This window comes from Rhineura floridana, chromosome 2 (assembly GCF_030035675.1).
Source record: "Rhineura floridana isolate rRhiFlo1 chromosome 2, rRhiFlo1.hap2, whole genome shotgun sequence".
NCBI classification, from domain to species: Eukaryota; Metazoa; Chordata; class Lepidosauria; order Squamata; family Rhineuridae; genus Rhineura; species Rhineura floridana.
This window is the reverse complement of record NC_084481.1, coordinates 114,396,743-114,413,324: the sequence shown is the minus strand read 5'-3', so window position 1 is coordinate 114,413,324 and position 16,582 is coordinate 114,396,743. Positions and strand designations below refer to the sequence as shown.

Below are 16,582 nucleotides of genomic sequence, written 5' to 3'. Positions count from 1 at the left end.
AAAACAGAAGGGAGTAGAAAAAGAGGAAGGCCAAACAAGAGATGGTTTGATTCCATAAAGGAAGCCACAGACCTGAACTTACAAGATCTGACCATGGTGGTTCATGACAGATGCTCTTGGAGGTCACTGATTCATAGGGTCGCCATAAGTCGTAATCGACTTGAAGGCACATAACAACTACAACATGAACTTTGGATAATAAAAATAGCTTTTTGAACTACGATTGTGAATCAGAGTTAACTCTTTATTGAGATGTTTGAAATGGAAAAAGTTTTTTTTTTTAAAAAACGGTGTCTTCCTGTCTTAGAGCCCTCTGTCAAATCTCCCAGGATTTCACTTCTATCCTCAAAACATTTTGATAAACCACTCCTAATTTTTGTTGCTGAGAAAAATGCCCTCTCCCTCTTTGTCTGCAGCTGGTGATACATCAGACCTAAAACACTTAGAGAAACAGTTTAATGCAAAGGAATCACATTTATTTATTTCTGTGAAAATAATTACTCACCTATAGTTTTTGGAAGGATTGATCCACTGATGCTTCACTAAGTCATGTCCAAATAAATCAGCAAATAGATTTACAGAAAGTAAATGTTCTACACTTTTGCCAAAAAAGAACTTTTAGTCTTGACTTCTGTGATGCCATTGTTGTTTACAGGTGTCCCCTGTACTATGACAGCTTTCAAACAGCATCAGCAAGTGTGGTGTGGTGGAGCTGCTCTGATACAGGTGCCACTACAGCTTATCTGAAGAGGCTGGGGTGAGGCAGGATGGAAGTGAGGTGAGAGCTGCATGGGCACACTGGTGGAGCTAATCTGGTGCTCCTCACCACTGCCCTCCCCTAGCTTTTTCCAACACAGTTGTTAGGAGAGTGTCCCATCTGACTGGCCACTACTGTTTTCAAATAGTATCTTCTGTGCTACAGCAGCAAGCGGCTTAATTGGCTCAGGAACACCACCCATTTGATACAGATTAACACCACATTAAAGCTGATTTAACACATAGCTGACCTGCCATATCTAACCTGAAAGCAAATGGGAATCTGAAGAAGTTGGAGTGGCATGGTACAAACACCACTGTTATCCTAAAAGTGATACATTTAGGATATGGGTCACCAATATTTTTGGACCAGTGGGCACATTTCAAATTTTGGGAAAGTACTGTGGGTGCTAGTCCCAAAACAGCTGACATAAGGGGCATGACATAACACAAAATGGCTGCCATGGGGGGTTTGGCATAACACAAAATTAGAAAGGGTACAGTCATTGCTGTTCTCTGCCCCATGGACAATCTCATACTTGCTGTGGGAGGTCACCTATGTCTTGCTGGTCCTGATTGTGGTGATCACACAATATTGATCCCACACACAAAATGATTGTTTGTTGCCTAACAACAGGGAACATTTTCCAAAGCAGGAAAAATTTACAAGGTGGCCATACCACACTCATTCTCTCTCAGACCCACAGCACACACGGACTCACCACACCCATACAGACTACAGACATACACATACACCTCTTATACACACTCATACCATTGACATATTCATTCATAGCCACACATACATCTCTCCTCCTCTCTCTGCCCAAGTGCATCTCTCTCTCTCACACAGACACACAAACTATACATACCCCATACATCCTGCTCTCACAAACCACACATACATACCTCCTCCCAGACCATAATACATCTCTCTCTCTCTCTGTCCAAGTACATCTCTCTCAACCACACACACACACACACATACGCAGCATACCTGACCCCCTCCCCAATAGTCAGACAAACCCCTCCACAGGTGATGGAAGCGCCTGCCATTTAAAATAAAACTTAAAAATTCTAAAAGCATTTTTTTTAAATCGACAAAGGAGGGCCACCAACCTGGTTCTTGTTGGCAGGTCAACAGGTTAAAGTCAGGTCAGTGTACATAAGAAACATTTACTGAGCAAGTATGTCGTAATAAATGACCAGTACTAAACTTGTGTGGAATGACTCACATACTTCTTCCACTAGATGAGCACATTTGCTTTACAAGCGGCTGGAAAGTCTTTGGACTGCACGTATTTCATCTAAAATATCCGACTGCTTTCATTACTATATTGCTTACATGACTGAAAACTAGGCAGACACATCAGTGCAGTAATGAAAAGTGGTATTTCAGCTGTGTTGTATAGGCTGGATATAAATTGGCAATTTGATTGTCCATGAGCAACCTTGGAGATGACTTTTTCATGCAGTTCCACATATATCTGAGTGATCTTACCTTTAGGGTAATAAGCCTTAACCGGTAATCGTCTGCTTGTATAACTCTGTTAACTGTGATTTCAATTCCTTCATAGGTAACCTGTTCTTCTGGCCAGTACTCTGTACATTTCTGAGCAAAATATAAACCATAGATATAAAAGCAGGTATCTGGAAAAAACTGTACTGAAACTGAGGAAAGTACATATTTCAAAAGCAAAATAAGAGACATAGGAAAAAATTCCAAAATCCACAGTTGGCCAATAACTTTATTAGGACCATCCAGAATGTCACAAAATAGTGAGCAAGGTTTTGGGTTCTCCAGAGTGCTTCCTCAGGCTGGATGTTGTGAAAAGCAAAAACAAAAACAGATGATGTAGCCATGAGGTCTGCATTTATACTTGGTCTCATACATATGATATTGCTTCCTCTTCTTATGTTGTACACTACTTAAGATTTTTTTAAAAAATATTAAGTGGTTTATAAATGTTTTAAATAAATAAATACTATATAGGGTCACCATAAGTCGTAGTCGACTTGGAGGCACATAACAACAACAACGTATCTACCAATAATCACAGATCCAAAGAGCTAGCTTAGGTGTGCCCAAACCTTGCATATTCCAAGTGGAATTTTTGGCTTTTTTCTTGAACAGCAGATCCTGATCCCATTCCAAAAACTGCATTTGAAACTCTGGTTGACAGATCCAGAAAAGGCATCCAAGTTTTACCTGATGCAGTTTTCCCACTACAATATTATGGTGATGGAAGAAGCCATGTGGGGGGAGGGTATTCCTTCAGTGCAATTCTCTTTAGGGCATAGGAGTCTTCTCACAATCTGGGCCTGGCACCAGACCTATGCTTACACATATAGAAAGCATCCCCCCTCTCCCCGAATAGCTTTGTTCTCCAAAAGCTATTGCACTTTTGGCTGGAAAAAACCTGGGGTTCAAATATCGCATAATCATAAAATTCTATACATCTGTAGGGCTGTTCGAATCCAATGGTCATTTAGACACTGAGGTAGGATCTTCAATAACTCAAAATTATTCCTGAGATAAGCTTGTATACCAGAAAAAAGTTAAAAATATTAAAATGATGCAAAATGATGGGCCCAAAGTGGTGGTCAGGGGATTGTAGAATAGTCATCAGTCTGTCCTGAACAGAATTGCACTTCCCTTGAAACAGCAGGTTTAGAGATTGGCATTACTCCTGGATCTGGATCTATTTCTGGAGGGCAGGTGGCAGTAGCGGCCAAGAGTATTTTTTACCAGTTGTGGCTTGTGAGCCAGCTATTCCCTTTTCTGAAGAAGCTGTACCTGGTCTCAGCCACCCATGCTCGCTAGCAGTCATTTCCAGGTTACATTACTGTAATGCTCTCTACATGGGATTCCCCTTGAAGACTATCTGGAAGCTCAGTTTGTTCAGAATGCGGCTGCCAGAGTTCAAGCAGCTGGTAGATTGAATCATATAACACTGATCATTTTAGTAGCTACAATGTATTTTCAAAAACCATTTTATGGCAATACCTTTATTAGGCCAACCAAAATGTCATAAAATAGCATCTGCAAGCTTTCAAGTTGTCCAGAACTGTTCATGACACTAGACAGTAAACAGAGCAGTGGGAAGATATGATTTGAATTCCTGCACTGAGCAGGGGGTTGGACTTGATGGCCTTATAGGACCCTTCCAACTCTACTATTCTATGATTCTAAGAGGGGAATTTCACTGATGTTGAAGCCACTGCATCTAGTCTACATCTAGTCACCACTTTTCAGATGCAATGGGGGGGGGAGATAACAGACATTCAAATGAGTCTGTTTAGGGGTTTTATAGGTATCAGGTTGCAACCATTTTTGCTCCTGGCCCTGCCCACCTCAGGCATTGATTGTCTAGAATGGAATGTGGCCCTCCAGCTGAAAAAGGTTCCCTGCTTCTGATCTAGACTGAAGACGAGTTCTGTAGAACTTGAAAACTTGCACAATATTTTGTGATATTTTGGTTGGCCTAATAAAGGCATTGCTGTAATATGGATTTTGGAATTTTTCTCATGAGCCAACACACAAGATTTTTTTTGTAGAGTTTATTTCCAGACTCAATTCAAAGTGCTGATGATGGCCTTTAAAGCTCTAAATGGCTGAAAGCAGAATATTGCCACACCCCATATAAGCCTGTCCTCATTCCACCTCTGAGGGCCTCATTATAGGCCTTTTCATCAGTTACAGCCCTTGGAATCCGGACAGTTTCCCCAAGAATGATATGTGTGGCCCAATCACTACTCAATTAGTAGTGAAAACTATTTTATTTCAGTGAGCTATTTCAGATTACTACTTTCAATAAGGATGCAGTTACCACTGCTTTTTAACTTTGTTTTTAGATTACTTATTAATTTATTGTTTGACAGCTGTTGTTACTATTCGTTAGCCAGCTTCATTTTTTTCTACAGGAAGACACGGTAGAAATAAATAAATAAAACATAATCACTGCCTCTTATTTGCACGATCAGAGCTGTTTCAAAGGCAATTGGTCTGGAATGTTTTAGCAGGAATCTTAAGGCAATTTAGACACATAACGTCACAAGTTATTTCTAGATCACATTCAGGTGCCTGCCACAAGCTGTGAAGTGCATACAACTCTGATTACACTTTCAGTTGCTCCAGGCAAACACAGATAGGAGCACACTGTCTGATTTATCACCTTGATTTAATAAACCAAACCTTGGGGGTAGGAAGGCTTGGATATTGCTGTCTGTTCAGCTTCCCTATAGTTACCAATGTCCGTGGGGGCACGCAGTATCTCACTTAGTTGTCAAGAGACATAAAAGTTCCTCTCCCTGTTCCCTCCAACTTCTTAGCTCAAGGTTGTACTGCTTGTTCATCTCAGTCTTTATGTTTTATAACTGTGGAACATGAATGGGCACCCCTGTGGCAAGTGTCACACCCTCCAGCCACATTGCTTAGTGAATATGCCACCTAAGTCACAGCCATCTTCTCATGAGCATCTCTGCCCATGATTCACATCAATGGCAGCAATGACGTTTGCAAGTCGGTGCAGAGAAACAATCTGATGGACCCCGCATGGGTTCTTCAAAGGCTGTACCTCGACCTCCATAATAAATTTAATGAATGAAGGCTAAATAAAAAAGTTAACTACCGGAGCTAATACCGATGATCCACGTTTTCCTTTAGCATAAACTGCTGCTGCACCTTTACACCTATGCTGTACCACCAGTTTACACCAGTGGGAAAATTTGTCACTGCCATATCATGAGTCAAATGTTCACAGTTCTGTCCTCCCACCCCACCACTGTAGTCCCTTCATGCTACACCAGCATTCATCCATTTTAAAAAACTGACAAATGTGCTAGTAACTATCTATAGCTCAGACTCCAAGCAGCTGAAATGAAGAACACCCACACATTTCCGTGGGCTGTCTGTCAGTTCAGATTAGAACTGACAAGAGTGCTAGAATACTGAGCCACTAATCCTTGCATTATTAGAGTTAATGTATATAGCAGGAACACAAAGACTCTTTTTCTAGCATCACTGCAGAACAAAGGTTTCAGCTCTGCATCGACACATATAACAATTTGAAGCAGAGAGGGGGAGAGGAACATCAGAGTGAGAAAGAGATTGTAGCCTATATTTATAAGAGTCTCATGGCACAATTTCATTCTTGAAATAAGAGGTATCAATGGAAAAAAAATCGGCTTAATCATATCTTTTGTTAATACTGAAACTTATAAATCTACTATACTTTTCTATGTTAATGAATTACTTCTAACCAAATATGTCTTTCAGAGAAAGTGTGTGTCCATGCACCTTTAAGTAGTGCAGCTTTTCTATCTCCTTGGTAACATCTAAGTAGTGCTGCAGATACAAGTTGTGTTGAATAGACTGGAAGAAAAATGGTAGCTGACCATCTTTTGGCCACATAAGAACTAATTTACAGGTCTTTTCCAAATGATTAGTCAAACAGTTGCCCAACTACATTTGGCATGGTAGTACCTCAAGAGACAGTTCTAAATTATACTGCAAAATGCCCCTGACTCAAGAGGAATGATCAGCAGCTGGAGACATCAGGGTCAAATTCACAACCCTAAGAGATGACCCCCCCCCTTTGCTAATCTGGAAGCAAAACAAATGTTGAGAAAGAGAGTTCAAGGATAACAGAACTTGGAGGCACAATATTTTATGGGGTGGGGATTGATGGTGGGATTGGACTATCGTCTTTCATGCAGTTGTCAAAGTTACCTTCTAGGAAAAGGAATTTGGGTACTCACTGTGTGAAAGTACTTTCTCCAGAGGGGTAAATGAGGCATCCAGCCATGAAGTCCTTCTGCCCAGGAGACACAAAGAACCACATGACCAGCTTTTATGGAACATCCTACTCTTGTAAATAGAGCTGGAAGGAATAGGTGGAGGAATGTGTAGGAAGGTAGAATGCTGGCACTAGGCAGAGGTCTGGGTGTCATGTTCACTCCTCCAGAGAAAGTACTTTCATAGTGAGTACCCAACCTTCCTTTGCTGGATGGGGTGAAAGAGACACTCCATGGGATGTTCTCAAGTGCGTGTGTGTAGAGTAAAAAATGCCAGCACTGCTAGATTGTAACTTGTTGAAAAACTCTCCTCCCAAAGGCGGCCTCTGAAGGGGTAAATGTAACCAATCTGGAGTCTTGAATTTTATTAGTAATTTTAATGCTTGTTTTATTTCTTGTAAACTGCTTGTAGGAATACATTTTGTTAAATGAATAAACAACTGCAGAAGTAGTCACCCTACAAATGTTAGCCAGGGGAGCATTGGTGGAGAATGCTACAGGTGTAGATGAAGATCTAGTGGAATGTGCACTGACAGGATCAAGGTAGGGCAGGCCTTGGTCTAGATAGCGATAGTAGAACTGGAAGCCTTCTCATCAGGGGCCTGCAAAGAGGAGTCAGACAGACTCAGTATGAAAACTGTGAGCCTTAAAGTTATGCCCAGCCATCTCAGAAGGATGGGAGGGGCTGGAGTAGAATGAGGGAAGAATCAACTCCTGAAATCTATGAAAGAGAAGTATCAACCTTTGGCTGAAAATTGGGACCAAGCAGAGGATGAGGATGTTCTTGTGAAAAATACACAGATATTTGTCCATTAATGAAGGGTCCCAGTTCAGATACTCTTCGAGCCATGGTAATGGCAAATAGGAACACCATCTCTTGCATCAAGAGGTGCAGAGAGATGTCTTTAAGAAGTTCAAACTGTGACCCCATGAAAGCTTTAAGCACTCTGTGGTGCTCAGGGGTCTCTGCTTCTCATTGGAAAGGACAGAAAGCAAGGCTGAGGCCTGTCTGTGAATTGTGTTAGGTTTTAGGCCCATGTCCAGGTCATGCTGAAGGAAGCAAAGTAAATCAGAAGTGTCAGCTGAGGAGGAAAGTCTCTTCCTGCTGCACCAGCTCTTAAAAGCTCTCCATGAGGCTCCATATGGCCTGTTCATGGTTGGCCAAGAGGCTAACATAATTCCCACCACTGTCTTCTGGTAGACTAGGCAGAGAAGATTTCCTCCCAGCAGCCAGGCAGCTAAATAGGGCCAGGATCTTAAAAGCCAAAGCCACTGGCCAATGGGGGCTGCCAGTATCACATTGGCATTTTCCTTCCAAATCATGTGGAGAACTCTGGTGAGCAGGGGCTATCAGGGGAAATGCATGCAGAAATCTCCAGAGCCATCTGAGATTGCTCCCAAATGCTGCAATTTCTGCAAAGGACATGGCACTGCCACAGACCTGCCCTCCCAGCAGTGGTGTGCTGCAGTTTACAGGGAAAATGCAGGAGTGGGACAGTGGTGAGGTTGGGGTAATGTGAGCAGACTGGTGGGAGCACCAGATTGGGTCTGCTGGTGCACCCTTCCCCCCACCCCGATTTCAGTAAGTGCCAGCAACGCTTCTGGCCACTCCTAGTGAGAGAAGGTGGTGGCTTTTGGCTGAATTCTAAGGAGCCATAGTCCTTTAAAGCGACTAAGGTGATCTGGATGTCCTGCAAGGCATCATTTCTGGAGGGGGATCTCAGGAGGCTGTGAATTTGAGATGGACAACCATTACAACTATTAATGTGTCAAACACCCACAGGGCTGAGGAGAGGCCAAAAAGGCATGGTCTGATATTGAAAATGCCCTTGTATGCAAAGAGGAACCTCCTGTGTTGTTGGGTAGTGGGCAGGTGCGTTTCTCAGTTAGGATGATTAAGGCTAAATAAATTGTTCTTCTAGAGATTCTCTCTGATAGAGAAGTGATTCTATCCTGAACTTGTGGTATGTGACAAACTTGCTCACATTCTTTAAGTCCAGAATGGTGCACCAATCTCTTCTTGGGAATATTGTAAAAAACTGAATAAATGTCCAAGAAGCATTCTTCTAAGGGGACTGACTTGATGGCCTTGTTCAAAAGATGGAACATCACCTGGTCAGTTATCCTCTGCTGGGATAGAGGACACCATCCCTTGGCTTGGAATGAAGTTCTAAAACCAGATCCTCCACTACATCTTCAGAACCTAGATATCTGAGATGGAGGCCTCCCACAATGGCAGAATGGGAAAGCCCTCCCACCTTTTTGAGAAGGATTTGGTATCGGAACTGGGGCTTACCCCCTTTCCCTGAGGCAGGGTTGGTAGGTCTAGTGTTGGACATGTCCCCTTAAAGCAGGCAGAGACTAAACTGGAATATAAGGAGAAATCTACTTTCCAGTGACATAACCAACAGGCTCTCCTAGTAACCAAAGTGGCTGCCACGGACTGCCCCACAAATTGGAGAGAATCTAAAGAGGCATCTGTTTTAAAGACAGTGGCTTTAAACAGGTTGGAGAAGCTTCTATCATCTAGGTCTTAGTTGTTAAGAAAGTTTTCTATCCACAGCATAGATGTCCTTGCAAATATGGAAACAGCTAAGGAGGTCCTCAAGGAATGGTGGACAGTGGCGCAGTGGAAGATTTTAGCCTAAGACTCCACAGCACCTGAAGTTTTTTTGTTTTTTTAGGCACCCTCACATGCTGGGTTTTTGTGTTTCTCATTGCAACTGGGCAGCTGAGTAGGAAAATAAGGAGAAAAGGGAGAATTGTCAGAGGAAATGGAAAAGACAGAGAAGTAACTTTTTTAAAAATTCTAAGGAAAAAGGGAAGATGCTATTGAAAAGAAAGAAAAAAATTGCTAAAGAGATTAAGTAACACAGCAAAGAACTAAACAATGAAGAGATCAACAAGAGCAGAATGTTATATACAATAAAAGCTGATCTAATGGTTCCTTGCCTACAGCCATACTACCATAAACATACCCGATCTTGTCTGATCTCAGAAGCTAAGTAGGGTCAGGCCTGGTATGGGAGACTGCCTGGGAATACCAGGTGCCATAGGCTTAGAGGCAGGCAATGGTAAACCACCTCTGAATACCTCTTACCATGAAAACCCCATGAATATATCCAAAAAAGATTCATAGGGTCGACTTCCGGGAAGGGTGACTTAGCCTGTGCCTGCTTTTGAGACGGGCTCCTGCCTCAAAAGAAGCTTATTCAGATATATCAGTCAGTTTTTTCTTTTTTTTTTGACTGATTAAACTTCTCCCGGGTAGGGAGAAACGAAGAGATTAACCTCAAAGCCTATTTTTGTTGGGACGACCAGATCTCATTAATTTATGGGACGAGGTCCAGCCGACGAAGGTGGGACGGATTTTCAACAGCAAGCTCTATCTGTTAAAGCGAACGTTCATCTTATCTTCTAAGAGAGAACGCACTAACAGGCAAGCACCCTTCTTTCTATATTTTTCTTTTACTTGACTTAAATTGTTGCTGTTTAAAAGAGATTTGCCAGATTGATCAGTTTTTGACATCTCACTGGGGAGCCATAACTTCTCTCTGCTACGCACTAATTAATAGCTTATCTCTGTTTTTGTTGCAAAAAGCTGTCCTGGATTTGCATTCTAAAGATATACACAGAAGAGGGATTTCTATTCCAGATTTTTATTTTGAAAAATATTATACTGTTTTGAGACTACTCTCTTTTTGGTCTATTTTATTTTGACGAATCTGTTTCTTGACGATTGCCATTAATTGTTTCGATCCTGGGAACTGCATTTTGTTTACTTAACTATTGGAGAGATAAGGCTGTCTGCTCTGTTTATATTGTGATGTCACCAAGTTTGGAGTATTAACCCAATTGTTGCTGAAATAAGAAGTGGTTTTCCTATATTTTTCTTTTAAAATGGCAATTAAGAAAGTGGCTGAAAATCTGGAAATAACTATGTTTCAGAAAATAATGGATGAGATTGAGATAATGAAAATTGAATTGAGTAAAATGAAGCAGGAGATTAAAGATATAAGGGTCCCTGTGAGAGAGGTGACCCTGGAAGGGGTCCCTGTGAGAGAGGAGACCCCGGAGATTGGAACAGGGGTCCCTGTGAGAGAGGTGACCCTGGAGACTGGAATAGGGGTCCCTGTGAGAGAGGAGATCCCGGAGATTGGAACCAACGTGGAACAGGAACAAGATTTGGAGTCTATGGACTTTAGAAATAAAATCTATTGTTTGGAACTCAATGTTATCTCTGAAGAAATGAATGAAGATTCTAGAGATAAAGTTATCAATGGCATGGATAATCTTCTGGACTGGAATGATGTGATGGAGCCCAATATAGAGAAAATCTATGGAATTAACTGCAGCCATGTGACAATGGAAAAACTTTTAAGAGATGACCCAGTGTATTTTGAAAAAAAGAACAGAGATATGATTTTACAGCAGTATTTCAGCAACCTATTCAGAATGGATGGCAAGAAAATATTTGGGATAGAGGTAATTCCCATCAGACTCTTACTATATGACTATGGCTTTGACAGCAAGATTATTATGGAATACTGATAATGGAAGATTGGATATTGAAATTACTGGACTTAACAAGACTACTGAAGATGGAAGATGGAAAATGGAACTAATAGAGATAATAGAACAATGGCTACTGAAATTATTGAACCTAACAGATTCTGATGTGATGGATTAATTGAAATGTTTATTTTGACTATGGTTATGACAATAAGATTATCATAATTAGTAATGAGATGGATTAATCGATATGCTTATCTGGAAAAAAAAATTGATAGATATATTTCTTAAAGAATTGAAACCTCTCTTTGACTTTTTGTGGAAAGAATAAAGTAATGTCTATGAGATTTGATGATTAAGTAAGATAACTACTGGAGGAAAGTGATTTTATAATATGACTTAAGAGACAGGATTGTTATATATTATAGACTTATAACTGATTTGATCTTTGACAAATGGGAAGTCAATATTTTACTCTTTATTTTTTTTATTTTTGTTTTTTCTTTTCTTTTTTTCTTTTTGTTTAACTATTTTTGATTTTGTTTTTTGTCTTTGAATGTTTTATGATTTTGTCTTGTATGTTTTATGAAAATCTGAATAAAAATTATTGAAAAAAAAAAAAAAAAGATTCATAGGGTCGCTGTAAGTCATAATCGACTTGAAGGCATATAACAACAATGGTTCCATGCCTCATGAATGGATGCCTCCTTCACCCCATCCAGAGAAACTACTTGCTGACCAAGGCTCTAGTGCAATCACATTCTAATCAGCAATCATCCTTGCAACTGGAGAGCTAGCAGAATAGGAAACATACTTCCCTAATAACATAATTAAGTGCTGGGAAAACACAATATCCATGGTGCAACAGAACCGTCAGGTTGCATTCAACTAAGTCCTACTCAGAGCATACCAACTAAAATTAATGAATCTAACTTAGTTGTGTATTAACTTCAATAGGTCTATTCTGAGTAGCACTGAAAACCACCCATTGTCTTCAGGAAAGTCATTTCAATCGCACAACAAACAAGTAAGTAATGTATTATTCACCTTCTTCAATGTCGGGGTGGGGCTTACATGTGTGTTGATGTTTTGATCATCAAGCCTTTATGAAGCACTCCAAACCATGACTACTGAGGTAATTTACAAAGCAAACTAGCTTCATAAATGGAACCATATTTTATTCAATCATTTCCCATGGCTCAGGCATGACAGGCATCCACTGTGGAAACATCAATTACAACATGGGATAAAGAGCAGAGACTCAGCATTACCTCATTCATCTCTTCTATATTGGTAATCATGACAATAATTGGAGAATGCTCCTGCCACACCATTCTCCAGAAATCACTGACAGTATTAACTATGGGTCCCTGAGTAGCAATGTACACCTTTTCTTCTCCTCTATAGCCCTGCCAACAAAGCAACAAGGGTTCATTAGTGTTGAACAGCATACAGACCTCAGTCCTCCAGTCTTTACCCAAGGATTGTTAGCAAATCAGAAAGAAATGTGCTAGCGCTCTCTCTTTCTCCCCCCCCCCCACACACAGAGGATGGAAGGCACAACTTCAATTTATACAAGCAGCTATGGTTGCTATGGCAATGGGAGCATTTATGCTATGCAAGATGGATGGTTAAACCAAGCTCAATTATGTTCGTTTTGGCCTTCCTGGAGCCCAAGAGGTTGTCAGGGTTCAACCTTGCCCAGACCTGGAATCTACGGTCTCCTTGGAGAAGGAGCAAGGGATGCAAGATCTCCATACCACCAACAGCCCTGATGAGCTGTTGGATCCAGACATCCCCACTGTAGGTTTCCCCACCAGGTTCCTGGCTGGCTCCCACAGTCACCTTTGTCACTTCCCAGGCCACAGGACCAGAGAAGATGGTCAACTAGGCAGATGCTTCAGGGCTGATGGTGAAGAGCCCAGCTAGCTGCACATGCGGCTACTTGGGAGCAGCGGGGAGCACAAGTAAGCACTTGACCAGATCAGGGCCCAGTCAAGAGCCAGGAATTGATGTAGCCTCCAGCTCCTATATAAGCTTTCAGTCTGTGTTACTATAATAGCTACTTCATAGCTCCAAGTTCTAGTGCAAAGCTTTTATGAACCAAGGGAATGGTCAAAGGGACAGTAAAGAGGGCTGGTGTAACTTCAGTATCTAAAGAGTGACAACAGTTGGCAATCAAAACAATTGTACATGTATTTAAAAGCTCTGAGATTTGTGTGCGTGTTGGGAGGCAGGAATGGTGATCTATGGAATTTGAGCTATTCATCAATAACGGGAACCCAACAAACTGCCTACACAGAAAATGCGTCAGGATTGCTTAGCTCTTACCCTGATGTAGTTGGCATTGATGTAAGAGCTCAGGGGATCATCTTGATCATCTGAGGTAAGGCACACTCTGCTGTGAGGATCTGGAAAGTCAAAGCAACAGTGAAAACTTATGTGCTGCAAAGAAATATGAAGTCTTTCTCTCCTCTAACAGCTACATAGTTGTCCACAATAGCAGAAAGGTAATGGGCAATGAACCCTTAATAAGAAACTCTATGATATTGTCAAATCATCAAAATATTTTATCCTAAGAACATAAGAGCAGCCCTGGTGGATCAGACCAAAGGCCCAGGTAATGCAGGACTCCTCGTCCCTCAGGTGGCCATCCATCTGTGTCTGGGAGGCCTATGGGCATGACTTGAAGGCAACAGAACATTTAGAAACATACTACCTCAGAAGAGTGCAAATATTTCATTTAGATATCATAGCTAGTAGCTATTGATAGATCTATACTCCATGGGTTAAGGCAATGTCCATCACTACATCTTGTGGCAGTGAATGAACTATGTGGATAGCAACATTGCACCAATGCTGGAGAAGCAAGGTACTCCAGTACCCATTACTGTGTCTTGATGGCACTGCCTCTCTCTGCAGTTCTAAAAGCTCCTTTTGCTTTTTTTATTGTTGTACTGCAGAGGGCCTTTTACTGAGCACTAGTCCATCCGCCATGAAGGCTTGCTACTGTATAGGGTAGCTTTGGTTCCAGTATCAGTGCAAAGGTAAAGCTGTTCCCTTCTGGCACTACTGCTGGAACCTTTTGGAATGGAGGTCACCAACCCGGCACCCATAGGTGCCACAATACCTGTGAAGGCCTTAACTGGTATCCCAGGAGGGGCCCAAACTCTGAGCTTTCTTCAAAAAAATAAATTATCTAGCCCTCCTAGAAATAAAGTTATGAAGCAAAATCTGCAGGTATCCTTCTATATAATTTCCATGAAATGAGGCATCCTGGTTGCTCCAGCCTATCATTTTAGCTAATGAGTGAACTCAGAGCTATGATTGATAAGTGAATTGTTTGGACATCAGACAACAGGAATCCTTGGAATCCTAAAGAGCTTCTGTCTCCCTCTCCCCTTTAGTGCACTTTTCCTGCTTCTGTCTTATTTTCTAGCAGTTCTTGGAATCTCTGTAATTTGTCCTTCCTTTTTACCTAGCAATCTGAATGCATATTTTCTGTGGTGGGTTTGCCTGAGATCAGGTATTTCCAAGAAATTGTTTTCTGTAAAACTGCAACACAATAAGTGTAGGTGGATGTGAAAGAATCCCCTCCCCAAATGGCAAATGCAAACTGTGAAAACTTTACAAACAGGTTTAGGCATGCTTACTGCTTTGCAGGAGCTAAAGACCAGGGACTCATTAAGAATTCACCGTATAGTTAACTTACAGTATAATGGTATGCATGTCTACTTCAGAAGTAAAACCTGTTGTGTTTAAAGGGGCTTACTCCCAGGTAAGTGGTTACAGGATGGCAGCCTACGCTTTAGTTTAGGACTGGCATTGAGAAAAACAGGTTTCTTGTGCCTTTAATACCTGTATCTCCGCACAATCAGGACCATCAGGACATAGCTGACTTCCCTTGGTAAACATAATATTGTCGAGGATGGCAGGGAGAGAAGCAGCAATGACTACACTCGTTCTAATTTTGTGTTATGCCATGCCCCCCATGGCAGCCATACTATGTTATACCATTCCCCCCATGACAACCATTTTGTGACTGGTACCCTCAGTACTCTCTCCAAATTCAAAATGTGCCCCCGGTCCAAAAATGTTGGCAATCCTTGTTCTAGAGGATTCTATATTTTGCAGCTACAGAGCAGGACAGCCTGGCTTTGGGCCTCTTTGAAATTGTCTATTTTCATCTGGTTTGGTTGGCACTTTTGAGATAAATAAGCCCCATAAAGCAGGCAACCAGTTTCTTCAAAAGACATTGATTCTTTAAAAAAAATCCCCACAACAAATTTGTAAATCTGCAAAAGATATTTCCTACAAAAGAATTATAAATTAGCTGAATTAAAGACTATTATCATTTCTCTTAGTAACAGCAATTAACTGTAGAGTTGCAGGCAACTGATCATTAAGTTAAGTGCCTGTTTACCTTTCAGTTTTAACTAGAGTGAACATCTGTTTTAGACAACCTTGGATATTTTTAATTCCCCCCCCCCCACGAAAGCAACACATTCCACTTTGCAGACTTTTCTAATCAAGTACTTCCTGTTCTTGAGTACGAAGTCACAACAAGAAAAGGGCTTAGGGTATGTTATTTAAGTAAAACAGACCAACTCCTCATATGACTTGTAGCTACACACTTCATGGCCTCTCCCTCTCATCATAGCATGCCACTCGCAGACTTATTGACATGTGCAGTATGTGATTGTCTAGGACTGGACAGAATGGTTTTTCACTACAAGAAACAGTGAGAGGAAGTATCATATTTTAGATTGCATGTTCCTTGGGGCAGGGATATATTGTTCTTGCTTTTGATATTCTGTAAGAAAGAGTCCAATGTGCATTTATAGATACTTAGCAATGCTGACCTTCCCGGTTCAAACCTTTCTTCCAAAGAAATCCATAGACCCACCGAGGCCTGTCCACCTAGCCAACACAATAATATTACAGTATGGTGGGACTGAGACCTGCTATAGTGTTGCCCAAGAGCTGATGAAAGATTTGTCCACAATTTTTACTGAAACCTTGATTCTTCAATAAATAAAGTAACAGTGTACCTTCTAAAACTTTCCTGCCCCCTCCCTTAATCCATACCCTTGCATGTGCTAACTAATTACAAATGAAAAGTAGGTGTTTTCCTCATGATCGTTCCTCTGTATATACTTAGGAAGAAATGAGAAAACAAATAGCAAAATGATAAAAACAAAATCATGCTATTGTGTCTGTTATATATATGGGTTTCATAATCAAACCCCAGGGACGCCTGCAGCTTTCAGTCAAGGTATCCATATATTATTCAAAAGGACTTATAAAACTGGAAACAACTAAATAGGGTTAAGGGCTGAACCTGTTTTATGAAAAGGAGTAAAAGCAAACAACATTCAGCTTAGTTGTACAGCACACGCTTTATATACAGAAGACCCCCCCCCAATTTCACTTCCCATTGTCTCTAGTTAAAGGATTCCAGGTACCATGAATGGGAATGACACTGAAAACCGGCTGCTCGTAAGAGGAGACGACAGAA

At 41.1% G+C, this 16,582-nt stretch overlaps 1 protein-coding gene across 10 annotated transcripts in view; it reads right to left on the bottom strand.

Annotated features, from left to right (window-relative positions):
• Nucleotides 1–16,582, bottom strand: part of PTPN5 (protein tyrosine phosphatase non-receptor type 5) — a 103,516-nt gene that overhangs the window by 25,739 nt on the left and 61,195 nt on the right. For 9 of the 10 annotated variants that reach the window (XM_061610190.1, XM_061610186.1, XM_061610191.1 and 6 more), the window contains 3 exons: nt 13,396–13,475; nt 12,336–12,473; nt 2,258–2,368 (listed from right to left, as the gene is read on the bottom strand). In XM_061610190.1, coding sequence (XP_061466174.1) covers nt 2,258–2,368; nt 12,336–12,473; nt 13,396–13,475 — 329 coding nt within the window. The remainder of the gene's footprint in view (nt 1–2,257; nt 2,369–12,335; nt 12,474–13,395; nt 13,476–16,582) is intronic. The other variant, XM_061610195.1, reaches the window with a different exon arrangement.